This window comes from Odocoileus virginianus, chromosome 23 (genome assembly GCF_023699985.2).
Source record: "Odocoileus virginianus isolate 20LAN1187 ecotype Illinois chromosome 23, Ovbor_1.2, whole genome shotgun sequence".
Taxonomy (NCBI): Eukaryota; Metazoa; Chordata; class Mammalia; order Artiodactyla; family Cervidae; genus Odocoileus; species Odocoileus virginianus.
The window spans coordinates 12,107,398-12,128,031 of NC_069696.1; the positions used below are offsets into that span (position 1 = coordinate 12,107,398).

The window sequence follows — 20,634 nt, forward strand, 5'->3', positions numbered from 1 at the left end:
TTTCAACAGACATCCTTGAGCCCTTTTGGTCTGGGGATGGGGAAGACCCGGCCGTGGTGGGCGGGTGGATGACAATGGCTCCAAGAAGCGGCCTCCTGCACCCACAGGGGTCCTGTCCTCCGGGCCCGTGGACACGGCTTTTTCACCCGTGAAACATGACCTTCCAATGGGTTAACGTACGTGGCGATACTGGATACACAAAAATGCCGCTATGTAACGTGAGTTGTTAATGAGTGAAAAGACTCTGGGGAATTGGTGCCACATCTGCGTTGACTGATCATCGTAAGAGACAAAATGGAAAATAAATCACACACTATACCACTACAAGGTCTGCACAAACTACCATAAGCAGGTTACATTGTGAATGTCCATGTTTTTCATGTCAGCACAGAACTCTAGTGAGAGAAAGTCTTGCAGCTGTGCCCACCCCTTTGTAAAGTGTGTATATGAAAGCCAAGAGGCGTGGTGGATGCTTCTGCTGCATCCACATGACCCACACCCATGTCCACTCATGCCCACGCCCATGGGGCAGAGACCTTTCAGGAGCTGGGAAGCCAGCAGGGATACCCCAAGTTCCCTGGAAGGTGATGATGTCAAAACTAGGCATTCCAGGGTCACGGGATGTCAGTCTGACGGAGGGGGCTAACCCTAGACTGTCTCCAGTTGGGGACAAGCTGGGAAACCCCACAGGCTTCCCTCTGCCACAGGCCTGTCACAGGGTGTTCTGGCTGGCGGCTCTGTGCTGCCGCTCACCACCTCCCCCACCTCACCACCACCTCCACCTCCATCACCTCTCCCACCTCCATCACCTCCCCCTCCTCCATCACCTGCCCCAGCTCCATCACTATCCTCCACCTCCATCACCTCTATCAACTCCCCCATCTCCCCCGCTTCCACTACCTCCCTGACCTCCTCCACTTCCATCACCTCCTCCACCTCCGTATCCCCACCACATCCTCCACCTCCATCACCTCTCCCACCTCCATCACCTCCCCCTCCTCCATCACCTCCCCCCACCTCAGCTGGGCCCCATTTGGCCCCTCCTGCAGCCTGCCTCTGGGCTCTGGTGGCCTCCACCCCAGGGCACAGCAGGAAGACTCATCTGGGGACATGGGACAGCACCCCATGGGTTTTTCCGTGCTGGCCAGGGGGTCAGCGGGGTCTGGATGGGAAGGGGCTGCCAGAACCCTGAGCTTCACCTCCTTTGGGCCCTGCCTTCCAAAATGCACTTTGTAAACGTGTCAGTGAGCAACCTAAAAGAGGGAGCGGTGGTCGGGTCATAGGACAGACTGCTGGGCCGAGTTGGAGAGGCCAACTCCTAGGCAGAGGGGACCCCACCTGGCCTGGTGTAACCCCCCATGTGCAAACACCCCCCACACCCCTCACTCCCGACGGGAGCTTGTCACCTCCTGGGGCAGTGGGCTCTGTCCACACACTCTCTCCTGATCCTTAGAAAGTGCTGGAGGTTAAGCCAAAATTCAGTTCCATGTAACTCCCTCCAGCCCCACGCCCTCTGCGGTCTTAGGAAGCACCCACTCCAGGGGAGGATTCCGCAAGAGTTTGGACAGGATGGCGCTGCCCTGCCTGCTGAGTCAGAGCAGAGGCTCAGCAGGACGGTGGCGACAGGAGCAGAGCATGAGCCAGGGCCTGGACTGGGCTCTGCGAGCTGGGAGGGGACGGGGCCACGGGAGGGGAAGATGGGCAGTGGGACCCCCACCCGTAACCTGAGGAGGGCGTGACTAGTTCCCACTGGTAGACGCCTGGGTTAGCGTCCACCCAGAGCCTCAGAGTGTGGCCTTCTTTGGGAATCGGGTCTTTGCACATATGACTCGTTGAGATCACACTGGATGGAGGGTCCCAGAATGTAGTAAGTGGGGTCCTCGTAAGAAAGTGAAAGGCGCTCAGTCGTGTCCAACTCTTTGAGACCCCATGGATTATACAGTCCATGGAACTCTCCGGGCCAGAGTACTGGAGTGTGGAGTCTTTCCCTCCTCCAGGGGATCTTCCCAACCCAGGGATCAAACCCAGGTCTCCCACATGGCAGGTGGATTCTTTACCAGCTGAGCCACAAAGGAAGCCCCCTTGTAAGAAGGGAGAGCCCAGACTCAAAGAGAACACGGCCACGTGGAGACAGAGGCAGAGGCCAGAGGGATGCCGTCGCAAGCCCAGAAACACCTGGAGCCCCCAGAACCCAGAAGGGGCAGGAAGGACCCTCCCCTGGACTCTGGAGGGAGCACAGCTGTGCCGGCGCCTTGATTTCAGACTTCTGGCCTCCGCATCGTGAGGGAGCACATTTGATCTGCCCGCATAGGGCGCTCTGTTACAGCGGCTGCAGGAGCCTCACCCAGCAGACAGGAGAGTTTAGACTCGGGAAGGGAAGTAGCCAGCCAAGGTCCCCGGGCTCAGGAGCAGCCAGGCTGGAAGGTCCCTGCCCTGGCCCTGCTTCTGCTCCTTGCCGACCCTCCCCCCCAGCCCCCCCCGCCCCAACTCCCGCATCTAGAACACTTCCCACCTCCACTCACAGGCCTGCTGATTACGAGGAAAGATCTGTAAATGCCCCCACTTCCGCCGTCGCCAAATTAGTGTCATTACAGGAAAGAAGTCCAGATAAAAATACCCAAACCCTGGGCACATTAGGGAGAGCTTCAGCCCATCCCCAGGGCAGCCTGCAGCATCCCACAGAGCTAGGCAGCTGCCCACCTTCCAGGCCGGGGCGCCCATCCCCCTCCTGCCGGCCAGCTCGGTGCCCTGCGCCGGGCACCCCGTTTGCCTTTTCCATCAACTAAACAAAGCAGAAGAGATGCGAACACAGCCTTGGAAAATCGGGTCAGCACATTCCTCCCTCCAGTCGCCAAAGAAAGTCAGTGTGGGGGGTGGGGGAGAGCTGGGGGTGGATAAATTACTGTGCCCGAGTCCAGCTGCACCAGGATGTAATAAAATGTGTTGCTAAGATACAAGTGCCAAAGAAGTTCATTAAAGGACACTTTAAACCGAGCTGCCAGACTCTTCTCCCTTTAAATGCTGCTTATTTGGTACCGTCCCTCGTGTTTATAATTAGATCCGCAATATGAGAGCGTGGCCTCCATTCAGGCCCACTCAGCAGACTCATTAATAAACTAACTTCAACAAGCCACCGGCTTTGGCCAGGGCTTGGGGTGGGGGGGGGGGCCAGGGGCAGGGGGGTGGGACTGTTTTTATTTACAGAAATAGATTTGAGGGCCACTTCTTTATCTAAATGAGAAACGAAGGCTCTTAAGGAACCTCAACGGCCCTCCAGCCCCACTATCAACTGTTTAGTTCTAACAGCGCTGGGGGCTCCAGGGTGGGGGTGTTGGGGGGAGCAGGCGGCTCAGGGCAGGGGGGCTCCAGGCAGCTGGCTCACTGGACCTCAGGGCTCACCATCGGGCTCCTACGCGCCAGGGAGCTCTGAATGTCAGCATCACGCAGGAAATGACTAGGTCACGACCCAGCCTGATGGAGCCAGCGGACGGACACCGGACCCCACTGGGAGGTCAGGACAAGTGCCTGCTTCCGCTGGGCCTGGACGATGAGGGGGAAGCCAGGTGTCCAGGGCCTGGGGAGGGGCTGTGGAAGGGCAGTCAGAAGAGGTGGGTTTGGTCCGGGCTGTAGGGGTGTCCTTCCGGCCAGTGCATTTAGAAAAAGCCTGAATGTTCTGCCCACATCTAAACTGCAGATTTCTCCTTAGCAGGGGTTTCTGCATCTCCTCGGGGAGAAGGAAATGGCAACCCACTCCAGTGTTCTTGCCTGGAGAATTCCGTGGACAGGGGAGCCTGGGGGGCTGCCGTCTACGGGGTCGCACAGAGTCGGACACGACTGAAGCGACTTAGCAGCAGCAGCTGCTGTTGCCTCTCTTGAAAAAAAAGTTTAAAAGCAGGCTGCCTGGGGCCCATGCCATGTGACAGGGGTGCTGCCGGGCCTGGCTGCCCCTGGGCCCAGGGCATGTCTCCCCAGCAGGCCCACCCGCAGGGTCAGGGTCTTCAGTCCTGCAAGAGGCAGGGCATCCGAGGCGGTGATTGGGCCAGGACGGAACCCCAGATGAGCCCGGGCGTTTCTGAACCACAAAACCTCAGTGCAGGGCCCGCCAGCCCGGCCTCCCATCCAGCCACCGCTGGTACCCCCTCCCCTTTACCATGAGGTGCTGGACGGGTGGTCGAAGGTCCCAGAACAACCATTTCGATCCCCAGGCGGAGCCTCAGAAAGAGAATTCGCCAGCCTGGGAGCTGAAATCTGCCTTCTGGTACCTTTCAACTTCTGCACTACATTCTGCCCCTTGAAAGGGCCGCTTTGGGACTTCTCCGGTGGTCTGGTGGCTAAGACTCCACGATCCCAGTACAGGGGGCACAGGTTTGATTCCTAGTCAGGGAACTAGATCCCACATGTGGCAACTAAGACCTGGGGCAACCAAACAAACAAATATTATTTTAAAAAAAGAAAGAAAGAATCATTTCTTGTTCTTCATGGCGACCAGTCGGTGATTTAAAGGCAGGGGCAAGCCGTCTGGAGAGGTCGGTCCCCGCCCTGTTCCATCCACTCCGGGACCTTCTTGCTTAGCTGTCACGGGCTCTCCTGGGCACACTGGCCTCCCCGAGAAACGCCCGGCACAACTCGTCTCAAGGCCTTTGCACAGGCTGTTCCCTCTGCCCAGGACACTCTTCCTGCAGGGAGTCACAGGGGTCCGTCCTCCAGCTTCCTCTGTAGGCCTTGAGCCGCACCTGAGGGCCCTCTGGACCACCCTATTTAAAACAGCTACCTGCCTGCCCCCCTCCCTCCCCCACGCTATCTCTGCCGGAGCCCCATCACCTTCCCACCGACTCAGGGACTCATTTATGAGGTTCCTTGCCCGTTATCTGTTTCCCTTCTAGGACTGTGAGCACGCCTCTGTCCACCACCATGTTCCCAGCGCCCAGCGCCGAGTAGATGCCCCATAGCATGTGCCAAATGGTCCCCACTTGGCCCTGGGCGGGGGCTGCCGCCCTCACCATCTGAGCGTTCTCTTCTGCACGTGCCGGTGGGCACGCCCTGGGAGAAAACGCCCAAGAGCCCGAGACACAGGGCTCTCTGCCCCGCTGCTCCCTTCCAGCCCCAGACGCCACACCTGCCTGGCCCCCAGGTCCAGCTCCTACTCCCAGCCCCAGGCAGGGGCTCCCTGCAATGTGCCTGCCGCCCAGTGCCTGCGGCTGTAACAATGTCCAGGGCCCCCCAACCTCTGTCCACAGCAACACAGGTGACTGTTCTGCCCGCTGTCTTGTCCATCCCCATCAGGAAGGGGATGGACCTTCCTGAGCCCATGTCCCCTTCACAGTGACAGCTGGGAGAGGGAGGTGGGTGATATGAGCAGATAACGCTCGGTGAAGGCTGTCAAACTAGCTTAAGGAATAATCCTGTGTTCATCTGGGTGCATTTATCACTCCGAGATGCATTCATCACAGAGGAGAGTTGGTACCACTGATTGCAGGGAAGGCAGCTTGTCACTGGGTAACCTGCATCTCACATTAAATTTTGGATCACAGTCTCTAATATGTATATATTTTTAATTGCATTTTCAAGTTCATTTACATGTGCAGATTGGCTTTCCGCCTGAGTGACATCAAAGGGAAACAGCGCCCTCCCTCCCTTCCTCCCCCACCCCGCCCCCCGCCCCATCCCTGCCTTGTTTTCTTTCCTGGGGCAAAAAGCTTCTCCCCAAATTGATGATGGCGTCCCCCACGGACAGCCTGCTGGGATTCAGCCACCAGGGGGGCCCCCAGAGACACCCCACATCTGCCATTTCAAGAAACTTTCTGCTGCCTCCACCCAAGAGATCGAAAGGCAGCCATGATTTCTCCTGACGATTGAGCTACACCCACCCTCTCTGAATTACTGTCTTTTATCATCACCTTTTCTATGCTGGAGGGTGACTTTGTGAAATCTGTCAGACGCTTTCCTGTCTGTGAATCCGTAGGTTACAACCTTGGCCATACACACACCCACCACCATCTTTACTTCCAAGAGTGGACTCATGTGCAGGCATGGACCTTTCTGCAATTTACTTCCACCTACAGATCAAAGGTCAATCTGATGGAATACGTCCCATAAAACAGTTCCAGAATGCACCGTGTCCTGCGGAGTAACTGCCCTGAAAGTCTGATCACCGTCTGAACACCAACACGTCGAGCCCCCCTTGGCCCTACTGTTGGCACAGGACATCATGTGTGGGACCCAAGAACATCATGTGTGGGACCCCAGAACATCTCACCCAGCAGCCACTCACGTGGGCAAGCCGCCTGTGAAACAGCAGCGAACAGAATTCAATGGCTTAAACAAAAACAGCGGCCTTCCTGCTGCGCTGTGGTCAGGAAGACAGGGGCCCTGGGGCCCCCGAGTGCCATCACCCCCCTGACTCGGGGCTGAAGTTTCAGCTGGGAGAAGGGGGCTTCAGGAGGCACCCTGGAAAGGTCCCCTGGTCTCACCTACCCTACGCTTTACGCAGGCAGACCACGTCTGGAGGACTCCTGCCCTCAATCTCTACCAAATCTCAAGTTTCGGGCCCAGTCCCAGCTGTGGACACACACAAATCCCAGCTTTGTTCATGGAGACAAAGAGGAACTCAGGGCTTTGGTGCCAACAAAAAGACACAGGTGCCCAGCTACTTACCCAGGCAGCGGCGTCTCGGGGACACCACCAGATCCCTGCTTCTCATATGACTGTTAATACCCTGTTGATAACATCTCCCTCTAACGGCTGTCCCACTACAGGCGGGAATCGCACCCAGCATGCAAGACACGTGCCCTCACGACCCTCAGGACAGCCCTGCCCGGGAAGCAGCATCGTCCCCACTTTAAACCAAGGACCCAGACAACCGGCCCCTCCTAGGCTACTGGGGGCTAAGGACCACTCGACCCTGAACAAAAAAAAAAAAGAAAAATATCCCCCACGGATGTACTTCTTTCTGCTGCACTTTGACAAGACCAACACAGGTGCCAAGCAAAAAAAAAAAAAAAACAGAAAGCAAAACGCAGCCCATCTGAGACTTCAGGGATGCCCGCTGGTGGCACTCAGAGGTCATCAGGGGAAGGAAGCCGCATCAGCAATTTCTCACCACACTCGGGAAACAATAAGTAACAAACCCAAAGGGGGCGGGGGGAACCAAACTCAAGGAAGCATGTTTGTTCCCTTGGAGAACAGAGGCCATTTCAAAATGAAAAGATGCCTCCCCCATACAAAACAGCAACAATATTAAGAAGAAAAACTGAAGCGGCAGGGAGGGGCTCAGGCCCCGGCAGGATGGGAGAGCAAGCTGGAGGTGCATTTGCCTCGGGGTCAAGGCCAAACCTCCTGCCATGGACTCAGCTTCCCCACTGCGGAGACCCCTCTCTGCACCCAGCCTGCCCCACGCTCCCCACCCGGGTGCCCGGCCCCTCCAACGTTCCACGACCTTCCAGCTCAGCCTGAAGCTCCCACTCGTCATCACAAATGGCTGAGAACTCACGGGTTGTTCCCTCTGACGTCCTAACCCCGTTTTCTTTTACTGGGACCCGCGCCCAGGCATGGCATGACTCCGAACTCTTCGTACACAGAGCCAGAAGGGCCATCATGCCTCCCCTGCGGGCTCCAGCATAGGGCTGAGACTGTGAGGCCACCGTGACCCCGAGCTGGCCCGCGGTTCCTCCACTTACCAGCTGTGTGACCTCGACGGGCCGCTCAACCTCTCTGGGCTTCCGCCACCTCCCAAACAAAAAGGCAGCCCCTCCCCAAAGGGCAGGGCGAACAGGGACCCACTTGGTCCATGGAGACCACTGGCAGGGCCTCGCCCAGGGTCAGCATCGGATGGGAAAGCTGCGACCTGTGACGCCCAGTTCCCACTTGTTGAGGACACGCCGCGGCCAAAGCTTCACGTCTCGTCTCATTTAATCCTGGCAGGTGCCGCGTCGGGTTTTTGGAGTGCTTCCCATGCGCCGGCACGTGGCTGCCTCACGCGACGCGCTGTTGTTTACTTTATTTTACAGACCTCGAAGCACAGAGCTAAGTTTACAACTCCAGCCTGCCCTGTCGTGGAGCCTGCGCTCAACCCGTTTCTTACATGCCTCTCGGAGACAAGAGCTGAAAGCCTTGTGAGGACTTCCCTGGCAGTCCAGTGCTCAAGACTCCAAGCTTCCACTGCAGGGGGCACAGGTTTGATCCCTGGTTAGAAAACTAAGATCCCGCAGGCTACCGGGTGGCCAAAAAAAAAACAAACCAACCAAAGCATCCCTAGTGGGACTGAGGAAACTCAGGAGACTGCAAGGAAAATCAAATCCAGGGTCCTATTTCCTTAAAACCTATAAATTCCAAACAGGGTGGGGGAGGTGAATAGTAGCTGCCCCCCTCCCCAGAAAGCTACCTGTATCCCCAAAGTCCTCCTGTGTCTGGGGCAGGGGTCTCGGAAGGCGAGCCAACACACAGCCCTCAAGCTCCCCTTGTGTGGCCAGGGCATGCCTGAGACGCTGCCCCCCGCGGAAGGACCCCCACTACAAGCGCGGCCCCGTGATGGGTTTCAATAGGCAGATCGGGCAGCGGTCACGTTCAGCATCACTCACATGAGTGGGGTGAAAACCTACAGCAAGCCCGCGATTCAGTCCTGGAAAGACAAAGACGCTGGAGAAAAAAAACTTGCTAAACCACAGAGCTGATCATTGTAGCCAGCAGCTCTAATGAGGCATCGTGGGATTACCAAAGTTATTATCAGAGTCATCACGGTGAAAAAAACTCCAAGTTAATTGAAATCAATGGTACCATTCCGACAGCAGGTGTTTTAAGAGGCTCACACATCAAAGTCGACTCCTTGGACTGGGAGAGAAGACGGCACCGCCATCGTACCAGCAGTGACGAGCAGCAACGCCCCGAAGCGGGACCAGCAACAGAGCAAACGTTCCAGCCCCTCAGGCCCAGGGCAGGATGTGGCAGGCATGTCCTGGGGGCACCAAGGCAGCCAACACATCCTAAGTCATTTCAGTCGTGTCCAACTCTCTGCGACCCCTTGGACTGTTAACTCTCTAGGCTCCTCTGTCCATGTGATTCTCCATGCAAGACCGCCAGAGTGGGTTGCCATGCCCTCCTCCAGGGGATCTTCCCCACCCAAGGATCAAACCCAGGTCTCCTGACAAGAACACTGGAGCGGGTTGTCATTTCCTTCTTCAGGGGATCTTCCAGACCCAGAGATGGAACCCACATCCCTTACGCCTCCCTGCATCAGCAGGTGGGTTAAAGAACTAGCACCACCGCAGTCAACACAATTCTCTTCTAATCAACCCCTTCGCTCTGCTTGGTAGTTTAGGTACACTTGCTCATCTATGATCTGGATTCATCTCAACAACCTGGTGAGGCAGTTTTAACGACGCACAAGGACTTGCTGGAAGCTGCTCCGCCAGAGGCAGGGGGCCAGCTAGAGGTGGGGCAGGGGCTGAAACAGAGGGCACCCTCTCGGGGCCCTGAGCTGTCTGACCTTGGGGAGCTGCCCTTCTCTGACCTGCCCCGCAGGGAAGACCCACCCACCCAGCCTGAGCCAAGTTATGAGATGACCCCGACAAATCACATCATGTACATCAAAGAGGTGTTGGAACAGGCTTGCTGGAGAACATGGGTGCTGGACATAGCCAGGCGCTGGGTATGCGATCAGAATCTTGCTTCTCACACACTCGGATGTCACCTCACCTCCTCAGGGCGACCCCAGGCACCTCATCACAGCATATCGCTATGGGCTGAGTCCGCTGCAAAACCTCTCCCATGCAGAGAGCTCACGGGACAGGTCACAAGGGTTACACCTGCCTCCCCAACTACCTGTGAAACTTGGAGTGAGCAGAGACCCAGTGAAACCACCTTGGAAGGGTGAAGCCTCACACCATGAGATGTTGCTGTTACTAACAACATCACCCCCGCACCCCACACCAGGCAGAGGCTCGTGAAATGCTCGTGGAATTAAACCGAGTTGTTTCCAAGAGGTGCCCAGCACACAGTGTCAAGGGTAACAAGCAAGTGTAGCGGCAGCATGCTCAGCAGCGTGCCCACGAAGCAGGTTTCTCCAAGTTACACACGCTGCGTGTACCCAGACTGCAGCCTACGAACACCCCAGAGCCAGTGCTGCTCTGGGTCACGTGCCCCGCGCGGGCACAAGAGGGGTCATGGTCCACGACCCTCACACCTGCGCTGCGGAAGTCTTCCCCCAACAAGCAGGTGCTGCTTTCACACTAAAAACTTTGTGAAAACAGAATTCTCCCTGAGCCTCTAATGCTACAGAAATGACAGGAAGCATGTTAACTGCTGCCTGCCTTAATAAGGTTCTACTTAAGCTGGAGAAAGGTAAATTATTTTCCTTCAACAAATCCTTCTTTTCATGCGCGTAATATAACCCTGGACAAATGATGAACTGATTTTATATATACTGCATAGACACCGTGTATATGCACTGGCACAGATCAATATACAGTTGACCCCTGAACAATGCAGGCTTGAACTGCATGGGTCTACATCTTTTTCAGTAGTAAATACTGCAGTCCTACGTGATCCGCGGCTGGTTGAACCCAAGGATACCAAGTCCCTGCCTTATGTGGAGGACCAACTGTATGCACAGCGTCTGCATGGAGGGTCATCACCTCTGACCCCTGTTGTTCAAGGGTCAACTGTACTATTTGTTATTATACAATTTATAACAAGTCTAAATAAAATCAGTAATAAAAGCGCAACCATGTGTCATGTACAGACATGCACACTTTTCTTCCTTAAACCAATCGAACAGAGTTGCCCCCGAGTCACCTTCTAGAAGCTTCTAGAAACGTCCCCCACTCATTTCTCAGCGGTAAGGAGCTCTGCTGAAGGCAGGAGGAGGAGGGTCAGCACACTGCCCCCTGCCCTCAAGCCTGTCATGTGTGGTCACCCAAGTCCAACAGCCTCCTCTCCACATCACACACGGGGGTCACTGTGCCTGCTAGGGCCTCCCACACAGGTGACAGACGCCAGGGAGCGCGTTCGGCCGCCCGGGCCACACAGGGAGCGCGTTCAGCCCCCCTTCACCCTCCTCCGGACTTCCCTTGTGGCTCAGATGGTAAAGTGTCTGCCCACAATGCAGAAGACCCGGGTTTGATCCCTGGGTCAGGATGATTTCCTGGAGAAGTGATCGGCTACCCACTCCAGTATTCTTGCCTGGAGAATCCCATGCACCGAGGAGCCTGGCGGGCTACAGTCCACGGGGTCGCAAGAGTCGGACACGACTCAGCAACTAACACACCTGCTCCCTCCTCCTCCTCCTAAGCTGCCCTCAACAACTAAGCCCCAGGTCGTCTCCCAGACCTGGCACAAAACCCAGGCCTTTGCTCGGCATTCAGTGTCTTCTTGGTTCCAGCCCCAGCCTGCCTTCTCTGCTGTCTGTCTGTCTCTCTCTCTTCCACGGTTCAACTGCTAGAAACTCGCCAGCACCTGCGGGTTTCCTTGGGCCGTTAGCCCTCAGCTTGGGCACCAGCTCCTTCCAACACGACCCCAGGCATCCTGGAAGCCCCTTCTCCGCCAGGAAGCTCTCAGCTCCAGGGACCTACACAGCACGGTTTTCACAGAATCTTCTGGAATTCCCTTGACACGGTCATCTATACCTCACTCTCTTGTGAGGTTTCCAAGACCAGGGGAGCTGCTACTCTTATCTCTATGCTGCTCATTCCAAACGCAGGATTTTAAAAATCTGTTTACCGCATGCCTACAGAGGACAACTCCCGGGGACTCCTCTGGGGCTGGCTGCTCGTCCCTGCCAAGCCGCACACCCATCTTCTTAGTCATTTGCCCGTTCCACCAACACGCATCCAGCACCACGAGGCACTGTTCTCGGAACCCAGGGGAGGGGGCGAAGAGCACAGCCCCCGCCACTCAGGGAGCTTACGGTCTAGCAGGGACAGTGGACTTCCATGAAAAGATGAAGACAGTGATGGTCGGCGGTCTCCAGAGTGGAAGATGTTCGTGGTACCTGAGGCCAAGAAGCAGCACTGTGCAGGGGGTGGGGGGGGCAGGTGAGGGTCCTAGCGCAAAGGCCGAGCAGGGCCAGCCCTCCACAGAGCATCGGGAAACCACCAGAAGGGCTTCCACAAGGAGCACTGTGATCTCGATCTGGTTTCAAGATGCTCACGCTAATGGAAGATGAACCGCAGAGGTACAAGGAAATGTGGTGCACTCTTCCAAGAGCCTGGGGGGGGAAAGCATCCAAGTGCCCATCAGCTGGTGAACGGGTGCAGGACGTGATCTCCCGTACGACAGGGGGTCATTCAGACATAAGAAGGAGCCAAGTACGACACGCTACAACCTGGGTGGACCTTGAAACCTTCTGCTCAGTGAAAGCAGCCCAACAGATAAAACCACACGACATGATTCCACCTGTGCAAGTGCAGAACGGGTAACTCTACAGCGACAGGAAGCAGACCTGCAGACAGAAAGTAAACGAGTGGATGCTTGGGGCCTGGTGCGGGGATGGGACGGGTGAGACCCAAAGGGTTTCTTACTGAGAGGATGAAAATGTTCTCAATGTTTTTTCTTAATTTTTATTAGAGTATAGTTGATCTACGATGTTATGTTAGCCTCTGTTGTACAGCAGAGTGAATGAGTTATGTTGATTTTGCAGTTGAGTCGTCACTAAGTCATCTGCGACTCTTGTGAGCCCATGGACTATAGCCTGCCAGGCTCCTCTGTCCGTGGGATTTCCCAGGCTAGAATACTGGAGTGGGTTGCCATTTCCTTCTCCAGGGGATCGTCCCGACCCAGGGACGGAACTCACGTCTCCTGCGTTGGCAGGCGGATTCTTTACCATCGAGCCACCTAGGGTGACAGAGGCTGAGATGGCTGGACGGCATCACCGACTTGATGGACCTGAGTTTGAGTAAACTCTGGGAGCTGGTGATGGACAGGGAGGCCTGGCCTGCCGCAGTCCATGGCGTCATGGGGAGTTGGACACGGCTGAGGGAATGGACTGAACTGAACTGAGCCACCTGGGAATCAGTTTTATGTATATATATCTCCACCCTTTTTTAGATTCTTTTCCCACATAGGTCACCACAGAGTAGAGTTCCCTGTGCTATACAGCAGGTCCTTGATGGTTATCGATTCCATGCACAGTAGTCTGTACATGTCAGTCCCAGTCTCCCAGTCTACCCACCCCTCTGCCCCCACTTCCCGCTCTGATAACCATAAGTTTGCTTTCTACATCTGTGACTCTATTTCTGTTCTGTAAAGAAGTTCATTTGCACCAATTTTTTAGATTCCACATATAAGCAATATCACACATTTGTCTTTTTTACTGACTTTTCAGTATGACGATCTCTAGGTCCATTTGTATTGCTCCAAGTGGAATTATTTTGTTCTTAGAGACATCACTTTACCAACAAAGGTCCACCTAGTCAAAGCTATGGTTTTTCCAATAGTCATGTGTGGGTGTGAGAGTTGGACCATAAACAAGGCTGAGTGCCAAAGAATTGATGCTTTTGAACTGTGGTGCCAGAGAAGACTCTTGAGAGTCCCTTGGACTGCAAGGAGATCAAACCAGTCAAACCTAAAGGAAATCAACCCTGAAAATTCACTGGAAGGACTGATGCTGAGGCTGAAGTGCCAATACTTTGGCCACCTGATGCAAAGAGCCAACTTACTGGAAAAGACCATGATGCTGGAAAAGACGGAGGGCAGAAGGAGAAAGCAGCAACAGAGGATGAGATGGCTGGATGGCACCACTGACTAAATGGACATGAGTTTGAGCAAGCTTCGGGTGAAGGGGGTGGACAGGGAAGCCTGGTATGCTGCAGTCTGTGGGGTCAAAGAGAGTCAGACACAACTTGGCAACTCAACAACAACAATGGCTGGGTAATACTCTCAAGTAGTATTCTGGCCACCTGATACAAAGAGCTGGCTCAGCGGGAAAGACCCTGATGCTGGGTAAGACTGAAGGCAAAAGGAGAAGGGGGTGGCAGAGGATTAGCTGGTTAGATAGCAACACCAACTCAATGGACATGAATTTGAGCAAACTCTAGGAGATAGTCAAGGACAGAGGAGCCTGGTGTGCTGCAGTCCATGGGGTCGAAAGAATCTGACACAACTAAGCGACTGAATGATAACAATATTCTGAAAATGTTCTAAAACTGATGGTGGTGATTGGTTGCAAATATCTGTGAAACTATAAAAAATACTTGACTGTACACTTTAAATGGGTGAAGTATGCAATACCTGAATTCTACTTCAATAATGCTTTTTAAGTGGATGCAGTGAGAAGGCTACTGCAATCTTCCAGCTAAGCGATAATGGGGGAGGGACAGAGGGGTGGACAGATGGAGGGGAAGAGAGACTCCAGGAAAAAGCAGCTTGGATAGAAGTGTGGGTCCTAGAGACTGGCTCTGGCGGGGGTTGGCGGGGGCAGTAACGGGTCACGGCCAAGCAGGGGGCACTTGGGGAAAGCCAGGACTGAGCCCCTGCTGTCTCAACCCTACGCTCATTTCCAGACTATGAGAGATGGAGAAAGCATCAGTTTTCTCCTTCCCCTGTAAAGGTGCTGTTTGAAGAATGACATCTTGCACTCTAGGTGAGGAAGACTGACATTTAGCCTCCTGGATTCACACAGACACGGGGTCAGAGCCTGGAGAATGGAACGTCCTTTAATGGAAGGGCTGAAAACAACTAGCGAGCGTTCAGAACAGACCCACCCAGCAGTTCTGTTCAGTGAATGCTTCCACCGTGGGACCCCTCGGGTTTCCACCGTAGCTAGTGAATCACAGTGAAGATGTGATTCAGCGCCTGAGCGAATGCCACATACATAATACCTTTCAAGAAGACGTATTTTTATTGCTGCACTTGAGGACAGCCCCTCAGAATCCAGAGTTCATCAAATCGATGCATCGGGCAGCATGCAAGGCCCCAAGTTCACTGGGCGGTGGGGGGGGGGGGGGTCTCTCTGCCAGACCAGCACGGCCTGCAGTTCATAGCAGAGGTCCTCTCACTCCAAGGTGAAGCTGAACTTGCGTGAAGATGCCTGCTTCACATGGCATTTAAGTGTTGTGCTGAGAACTCCAAAGAGGAAGGAAAAAAAAAACAAAACCCTGCAGTATTGATGATGGGCCTATTATTTACACAGAAGTGCTTGTTGCTTGACAATTTAGATAAAAATGTTACTGCCTCTCTGCATGTGCTGCAAATTCATGGTGTAAAACCACTGGAGCAACTAATGGAGTCTTCACACATCATATCTTGTTAAAGACGAGGGGTCCTTCCTCCATTGGGGTCACAGCCCAGTGGTGGTGGGGGGCCACCCAGGAATGCAACCTGGCCACTGAGGGCTGCTGACCAACTGCCCACGGCTCCTGCTTTTTTTTAAAAAAAGAAAAAACATGAACTCTGTTTTCAAATAGCCTGGCCACCACGGGCTACTGACCAACTACCTACAGCTTCCTCTTTTTTTTTTTTAAACAAAAAAAAGTGAACTCTGTTTTCAAACAGCAAGGTCCTACAGATGCTGGTTTCCCATTTATCCCCCAGTGCAGCAATGGCGGAAGAAATGCTGGACACTCACACACAATTTATCTCTCTCTACTTCTGACCAACGAACAACCTATCTACTCCCAGGAGTCCTGGAAAAACATCTTCAAGCCCTCGACCGTGTTTCCAGAAGTAACTGAAAAAAATTCCAGTGCCAAGGGCACAAATGGGAAATTGACAGCTAGGCACCATAAGATAATACTCGTTGCTATTGTATTTCTAACAAATGTGGATAATGAGGTCATCCGTCCGTTTTACTATCCAGTTCATCACCTTCATGTGCACTTTTAATTGAAACTTAACCTTTATATGCCATCGTCCAAGCGACAGCAGAACAGAAATACATCTCCAGAGGGGAAGATGGTGTGAGTTTTTCTCCAAGTAAATCTCTCAAGCAACACTACCCTTACTTTCCTGTTGAGTTGAAAGCAAACTCTGAAACGCTACTGGCTTTTTCAGCTCTGATCGTCCATTCCAGCTTCTTAGGCCGGTGCGGGGATAACCAAGCAGAGCCCATCACCCCTCTTCGAGAGACCCCCAGTGCAGCCCTTAATCCACGCCAAGGGCTCATTCCTCCGACCCTTTCCCCAGCCAAGCTGCCCATCTCCACCAAACTCTCCCAAGGAGACAGAGGTGAGGAAATGTTAAGTCTACCAACTCATTTCATAGGTGACCTCTGAAAGATTCCACCGCGGAGCTCGGGAGAGCCGAGGCAGCTTTATTAGCATGCTGCACCACGGCCCCAGCTCCCTCCCTCCCTCTTTTATGAGCCCCTGGTATATAAAATGCCACAAAGGAAAAAGGAAAAACAACAGGCTCACAGCGACAAACACAAGTTCCAATGGCCAGGACAAACGCTGGCCGCTTCCCAGACGTTATTTTTAGTCATTTCAGAGAGAAATATTTTTAAAAGGTCAGGGAACAAAAGTTTTCCTTGTTCTCTTTCTTCCTTTTTTTAAACACACACTCACACACACAAAAAAGATGGAGGTACATTCCGTTCAGCAGCATCCTTCTCCGAGTTCAGATTTAAAGGCAAAGGCAGACCGGAGTAGGACGGCCCCTCCCCCCCACCCCCCGCCCCCACTAGCTGCACCCGCAACCTTCAAACACGATTTTCAAATGTTTCTCTCCCCGGCCTCATCTAAATTCAGGCATGACAGATAATAAATAGCTACTCATTTACTATCATCATAAAAATTTAAACAGCCTGGAAATAGTTGCTACAATACAGAACGGAGCAAACCTAAGCTCCGAAAAGCCACTCCAAATAGTAAAACTATTTCCACATACTGCAGAAGCACACATAAAGGGATATTGTTGCGAGGAGAGCTGCCGGCTTAGTGGAATTTTTTCTTTTAAATCTTCTACTCCGAGCAGAAGAGTCAACAACTTGCCGTTTTACCCAGTTGGGGGTGGGGGGGGGGGGAAGGGAGCTTAGGAACCCTCAGCTATCACACGGTACCAGATTTGGTGATGGATTTTTTTTTTTTAAGTATCTGATTTGATTTCACACAGTGATTAAACATCTTTGTGCTCAGCGGAGAAGGGTCTCCCAACCCCTCCCCCTCCAAAAATGGCATCAGAGCAATCAAAATGGTAATGCCCAGCCTGGGTCCCCTCCCCGCATGGTAATGCCCAGCCTGGGTCCCCCCCCCTCCCCCCCCCCCCCCGCGAACTCCCCGACTTCGCCCGAGCCGCCCGCCGGGCGCCCCCCCCCCCACTCCTCCGGCGGGAATGGAAGCTTCCACTCCCGGGCGGGGGCGCGCGGCCGGGGAGGGGGGCCGCGGCAACGCGGGAAAGGGGTTAACGCGTTCGTCCCCACCCGTGCGTCCAGCGGGACGCCCCCGACCAGGCGCCGACCCGCGGCCACAGCCGTCTTTCTTTCCGCAGCCCCCGGCCCCCTCCTTCTCTTCTGCACGCCCCCCTTCCACCGCTTTGCAACTTTAAAAAGACTCGAAACGCACACCCGGCCTCCGAGTTCTCCCTCGCCGGGGTCGTCACCACCCCCCGCCAGCCACGTCCACGTCTCTCCTCTTCACCGACCATCCCTCCGGGGAGACTGGGGGTCTTCGGATCCGGCCCGCCCCCGCCCCGGAGTTAAGGGAGCGAGAAGGGGACCGGATCGGGGGGCGGGGGCGGGGGCGGGTGCGGTCCAAGTTTGAGGCTGACGCCGGCTGCCGGCATTCCGAAGGAAGCGCGATCGAAGGCCCCGGGGGCTGAAGAGAGGGCTCGGCCAGGCGGGGCGGGGGGAGCGGGCCCGCGGGGCGGACGGAGGGAGGGGAGGAGGGGGCCGCGGGGACGGAGCCGGCGCCCCAGCCCCCGCCAGTCTCGGAGCCCGAGAGCGCCATTGGCTGCGCGGCTCAAAGTTCTCGGCTCGGGGAAGGGGCGGGGGTGCGAGTGCGGGGAGGGGGCGTGGGGGGAGGGGCGCAGAGGGGGAGGGGAGGGGCGGGGGCGGAGAGGGAGAGGGGGCGGGGCGCGCGGCCGGCCGCGCTCCGGCGGCTGCGGCGGCGGCCTCTGTTCGCGGTGCTGAAACCCCTCTAGCGCTGAGCTCCGCGCAACTAAGTCACAATGGACAACTTTTCCTCGCCGAGGGGGCCGGGAAGGGTTGGCAGCCGGGCCCCCCAACCCCCCGTCCCCACGGCAAGCAGCTCCTCGCGGGCCCCAGTGGACACCCGTACCCGGAGACCCAAAGTTGGGCAGAACCGAGGGGTCCCGGGGGCGCCTTTCTTTTGTTCCCCGGGAGCTGGCTGGCGTCAGGTTCCGAGAATAAAAGTGATGCCGGAGAAGTGGGAGGGGAGGGGGGAGCCCGGGGGAAGAACGATCTCTTTAAGATTTGCGGCGTAAACCCCCCCCAAAAAATTCCACTTCCAAGGAGTTTGGTGTCCAGGCCCGAATGACCGCCCCCTCTCTCCGCACCCTGACGCCCGCGGGAGGCCGGGGACGGGGGCTGTTGAGGGGGGACACCGACCCCGGAGAATTGTCCACATTCCAAAAACATGTCCACCAACTCAAAATGGACGCCGGGCTGCTCGCCGCCTTTTAAGGGCAGCTTCTCTCCTTCGGCCACTGCGAGAGCCGCGCTGCCCCCCGCCTCGGCCTCCAAGACCCTGGCCCCTTCTTCCCAGAAGCAGGGGGTGGGCGGGTAACTTTGAAGACCGCAGAGACTCCTTTGGGAGTCTGAGTGCGCGGCGCCGAGGCCAGCACTTTTTAGGGTGCTACCCAAGTGCCCGGCGACCCCTCCTAGTCCCCCCAGCCCGCCACCCCGGGCCGGGGGCCGGCTCCGGCTCGCTTACTTGTTTGTCGCTGAGCGCGGCGATCCGCGGCTGCCGCTCGTGCAGCTGTTTCTTGAGGTCGCCGTTCTGCGGAAATACGGAGGCGCGGGCTCAGGCCGGCCGCCCCGGGGTGGGGGGGTCCAGTGCGCCCGGGGCCCCGCGGGGCCGCCGCCCCCCTCCCCCGCCCGAGTTCCCCGGGCCGCGTCCCGCACGCGCGGCGGCCGGGCAGTGCCGCGTGGGGCCGCTTACCTGTGGCTGCCGCCTCATCGGGGCAGCTCGCGGGGCGGGGCGGGGGCCGCGGCCACCCGGCGGCGCGCCCCGAGCCGTGCAAGTTTGCAGGCCCGGGTGCGTGTGCGAGGGAGTGTGAGTGTGGGCCGGGGGGAGGGGGGAGGAACAAAGAGCCAAGTAAACACGGCGAGTCCGTGTCGAGCAAAGCTCATAAATATTCAAGTCGCGTCCTAATCTCCCCAACACACACATACACACACACGCGCGCGCGCGCGCGCACGCCGCAACACCGCCCGGGCTCCGGCCGCCGCGCCGCTGCTCGCCCAAGCAACAATCGCCAAAACTACTTTTGCAAACTGTGCAGGATTGCACCTGGGGGGTGGGGGCGGAGGGGGTGGGCGTACCCCCCACACACAGACACACACCGGGCAAGCGCACGCAGGGGGCCCTCTCCCAGGACCCTAGTCCTGCAGATCCTGCCCGAGAAAGAGAAGGCACTGGGTTCGGGTCCCACGCGTCCCCGATCCCTCAAACTGTGCAGGATTGCACGAAACGGGGGGGGGGGGGGTGCGGCGCAGAGGGGAAGCCCAAAGGGGAGTCCGTTCGTGTACACACTTCCCCCATCCCTGGGGCAGCAGGCTCAAAGGAGGGGGCCTCTCCAGCTCTGCGCGCCCTGCGACGGAGAAGAGGAAGCCGGGCTCCGCAGCCCGGACCCCGGACCCCAGGCTCCCGAAGTCAGCAGCCCCCGACCGCCTACCTGGTGGCGCGCGAGTTCCACGGCGAGCGCCTCGGGCCGGCTCTGCAGCTCCATCTCGGCAACTTGGGCAGCACTTTGCGCTCACTTTGGCCCCGGCTCCCGGGGAGTTGCGCGGCTCCGCGGGAGTCGGGGCTGACGCGGGCGTATCGGGTCTCCCTGGATGGTGCGGGGGGCGCGGGGGTTGGACACGAGCCCCCTCCCCCACGACAGAAAATGGAGGGAGGGGGGTCTGGAGATGGGGGGGGAAGAAAGGCGGCTGCGCGGCCCCCCAACTCCTCAGGCAGCCCGGCAAGTTGCGCCGGGTCCCTGGACTGCAGGCGCGGCCAGGCGCATGACCCCCCCCCCCACCCCCGGCCCCGGCGCCGGGAGCCCCAGCGCAGCCCCGGCGCTAGCTGCCAGGAGGCAGGGACTATATTTCCTCCGGCGCGCGCCTGGATCTCGCTGGGGCCTCGGCAAAGTTGTGCCTCGGCACGATGCTAATTCAGGCAGTGCCCGGATGCAGCGGGCCGGGGCGGTGGGGGGCGGGGCCCGAGCGCGAGCCTGCCCCGCCCCCGCCCCATCCGCCCCTCCCCCGCCCCGCGCGTGCGCACTGCCGCCCCGCCGCGACCCGGCGTCCGAAGCGCAAAACAAAAGTGGCTCCTGGTGGCTCCCCCAGCCACTTTTCTTCTCCGCCCCCACTTCCAGCCAAACCCTCGGGAAACGGGACGCCCACCGCATCAGCCCTGGGTCGGGACACTTTCCGATGGGACGGGAGATGGCCCACTTTCCCATTCCTAGTCTCCTCTGGATCTCGCCTCATCCCTCTTTGCCCGTCGTCTCCTACTTATTTTAAGTTGTCTTCCATCCACTCCT

The 20,634-nt window shown here is 56.8% G+C and overlaps 1 protein-coding gene across 2 annotated transcripts in view; it reads right to left on the reverse strand.

Moving 5' to 3' along the window:
- The window catches only part of PHF21B (PHD finger protein 21B), an 83,281-nt gene extending 63,022 nt beyond the window's left edge, over positions 1-20,259 (reverse strand). The window contains exons 1-2 of one of the 2 annotated variants that reach the window (XM_070453495.1): positions 19,783-20,259; positions 18,819-18,884 (exon numbers count right to left, since the gene is read on the reverse strand). In XM_070453495.1, coding sequence (XP_070309596.1) covers positions 18,819-18,884; positions 19,783-19,836 — 120 coding nt within the window. In that variant the 5' untranslated portion in view covers positions 19,837-20,259. Of the gene's footprint in view, positions 1-18,818; positions 18,885-19,046; positions 19,220-19,782 lie in introns of those variants that run through there. The other variant, XM_070453496.1, reaches the window with a different exon arrangement.
- Positions 20,260-20,634: the final 375 nt, after the last annotated feature.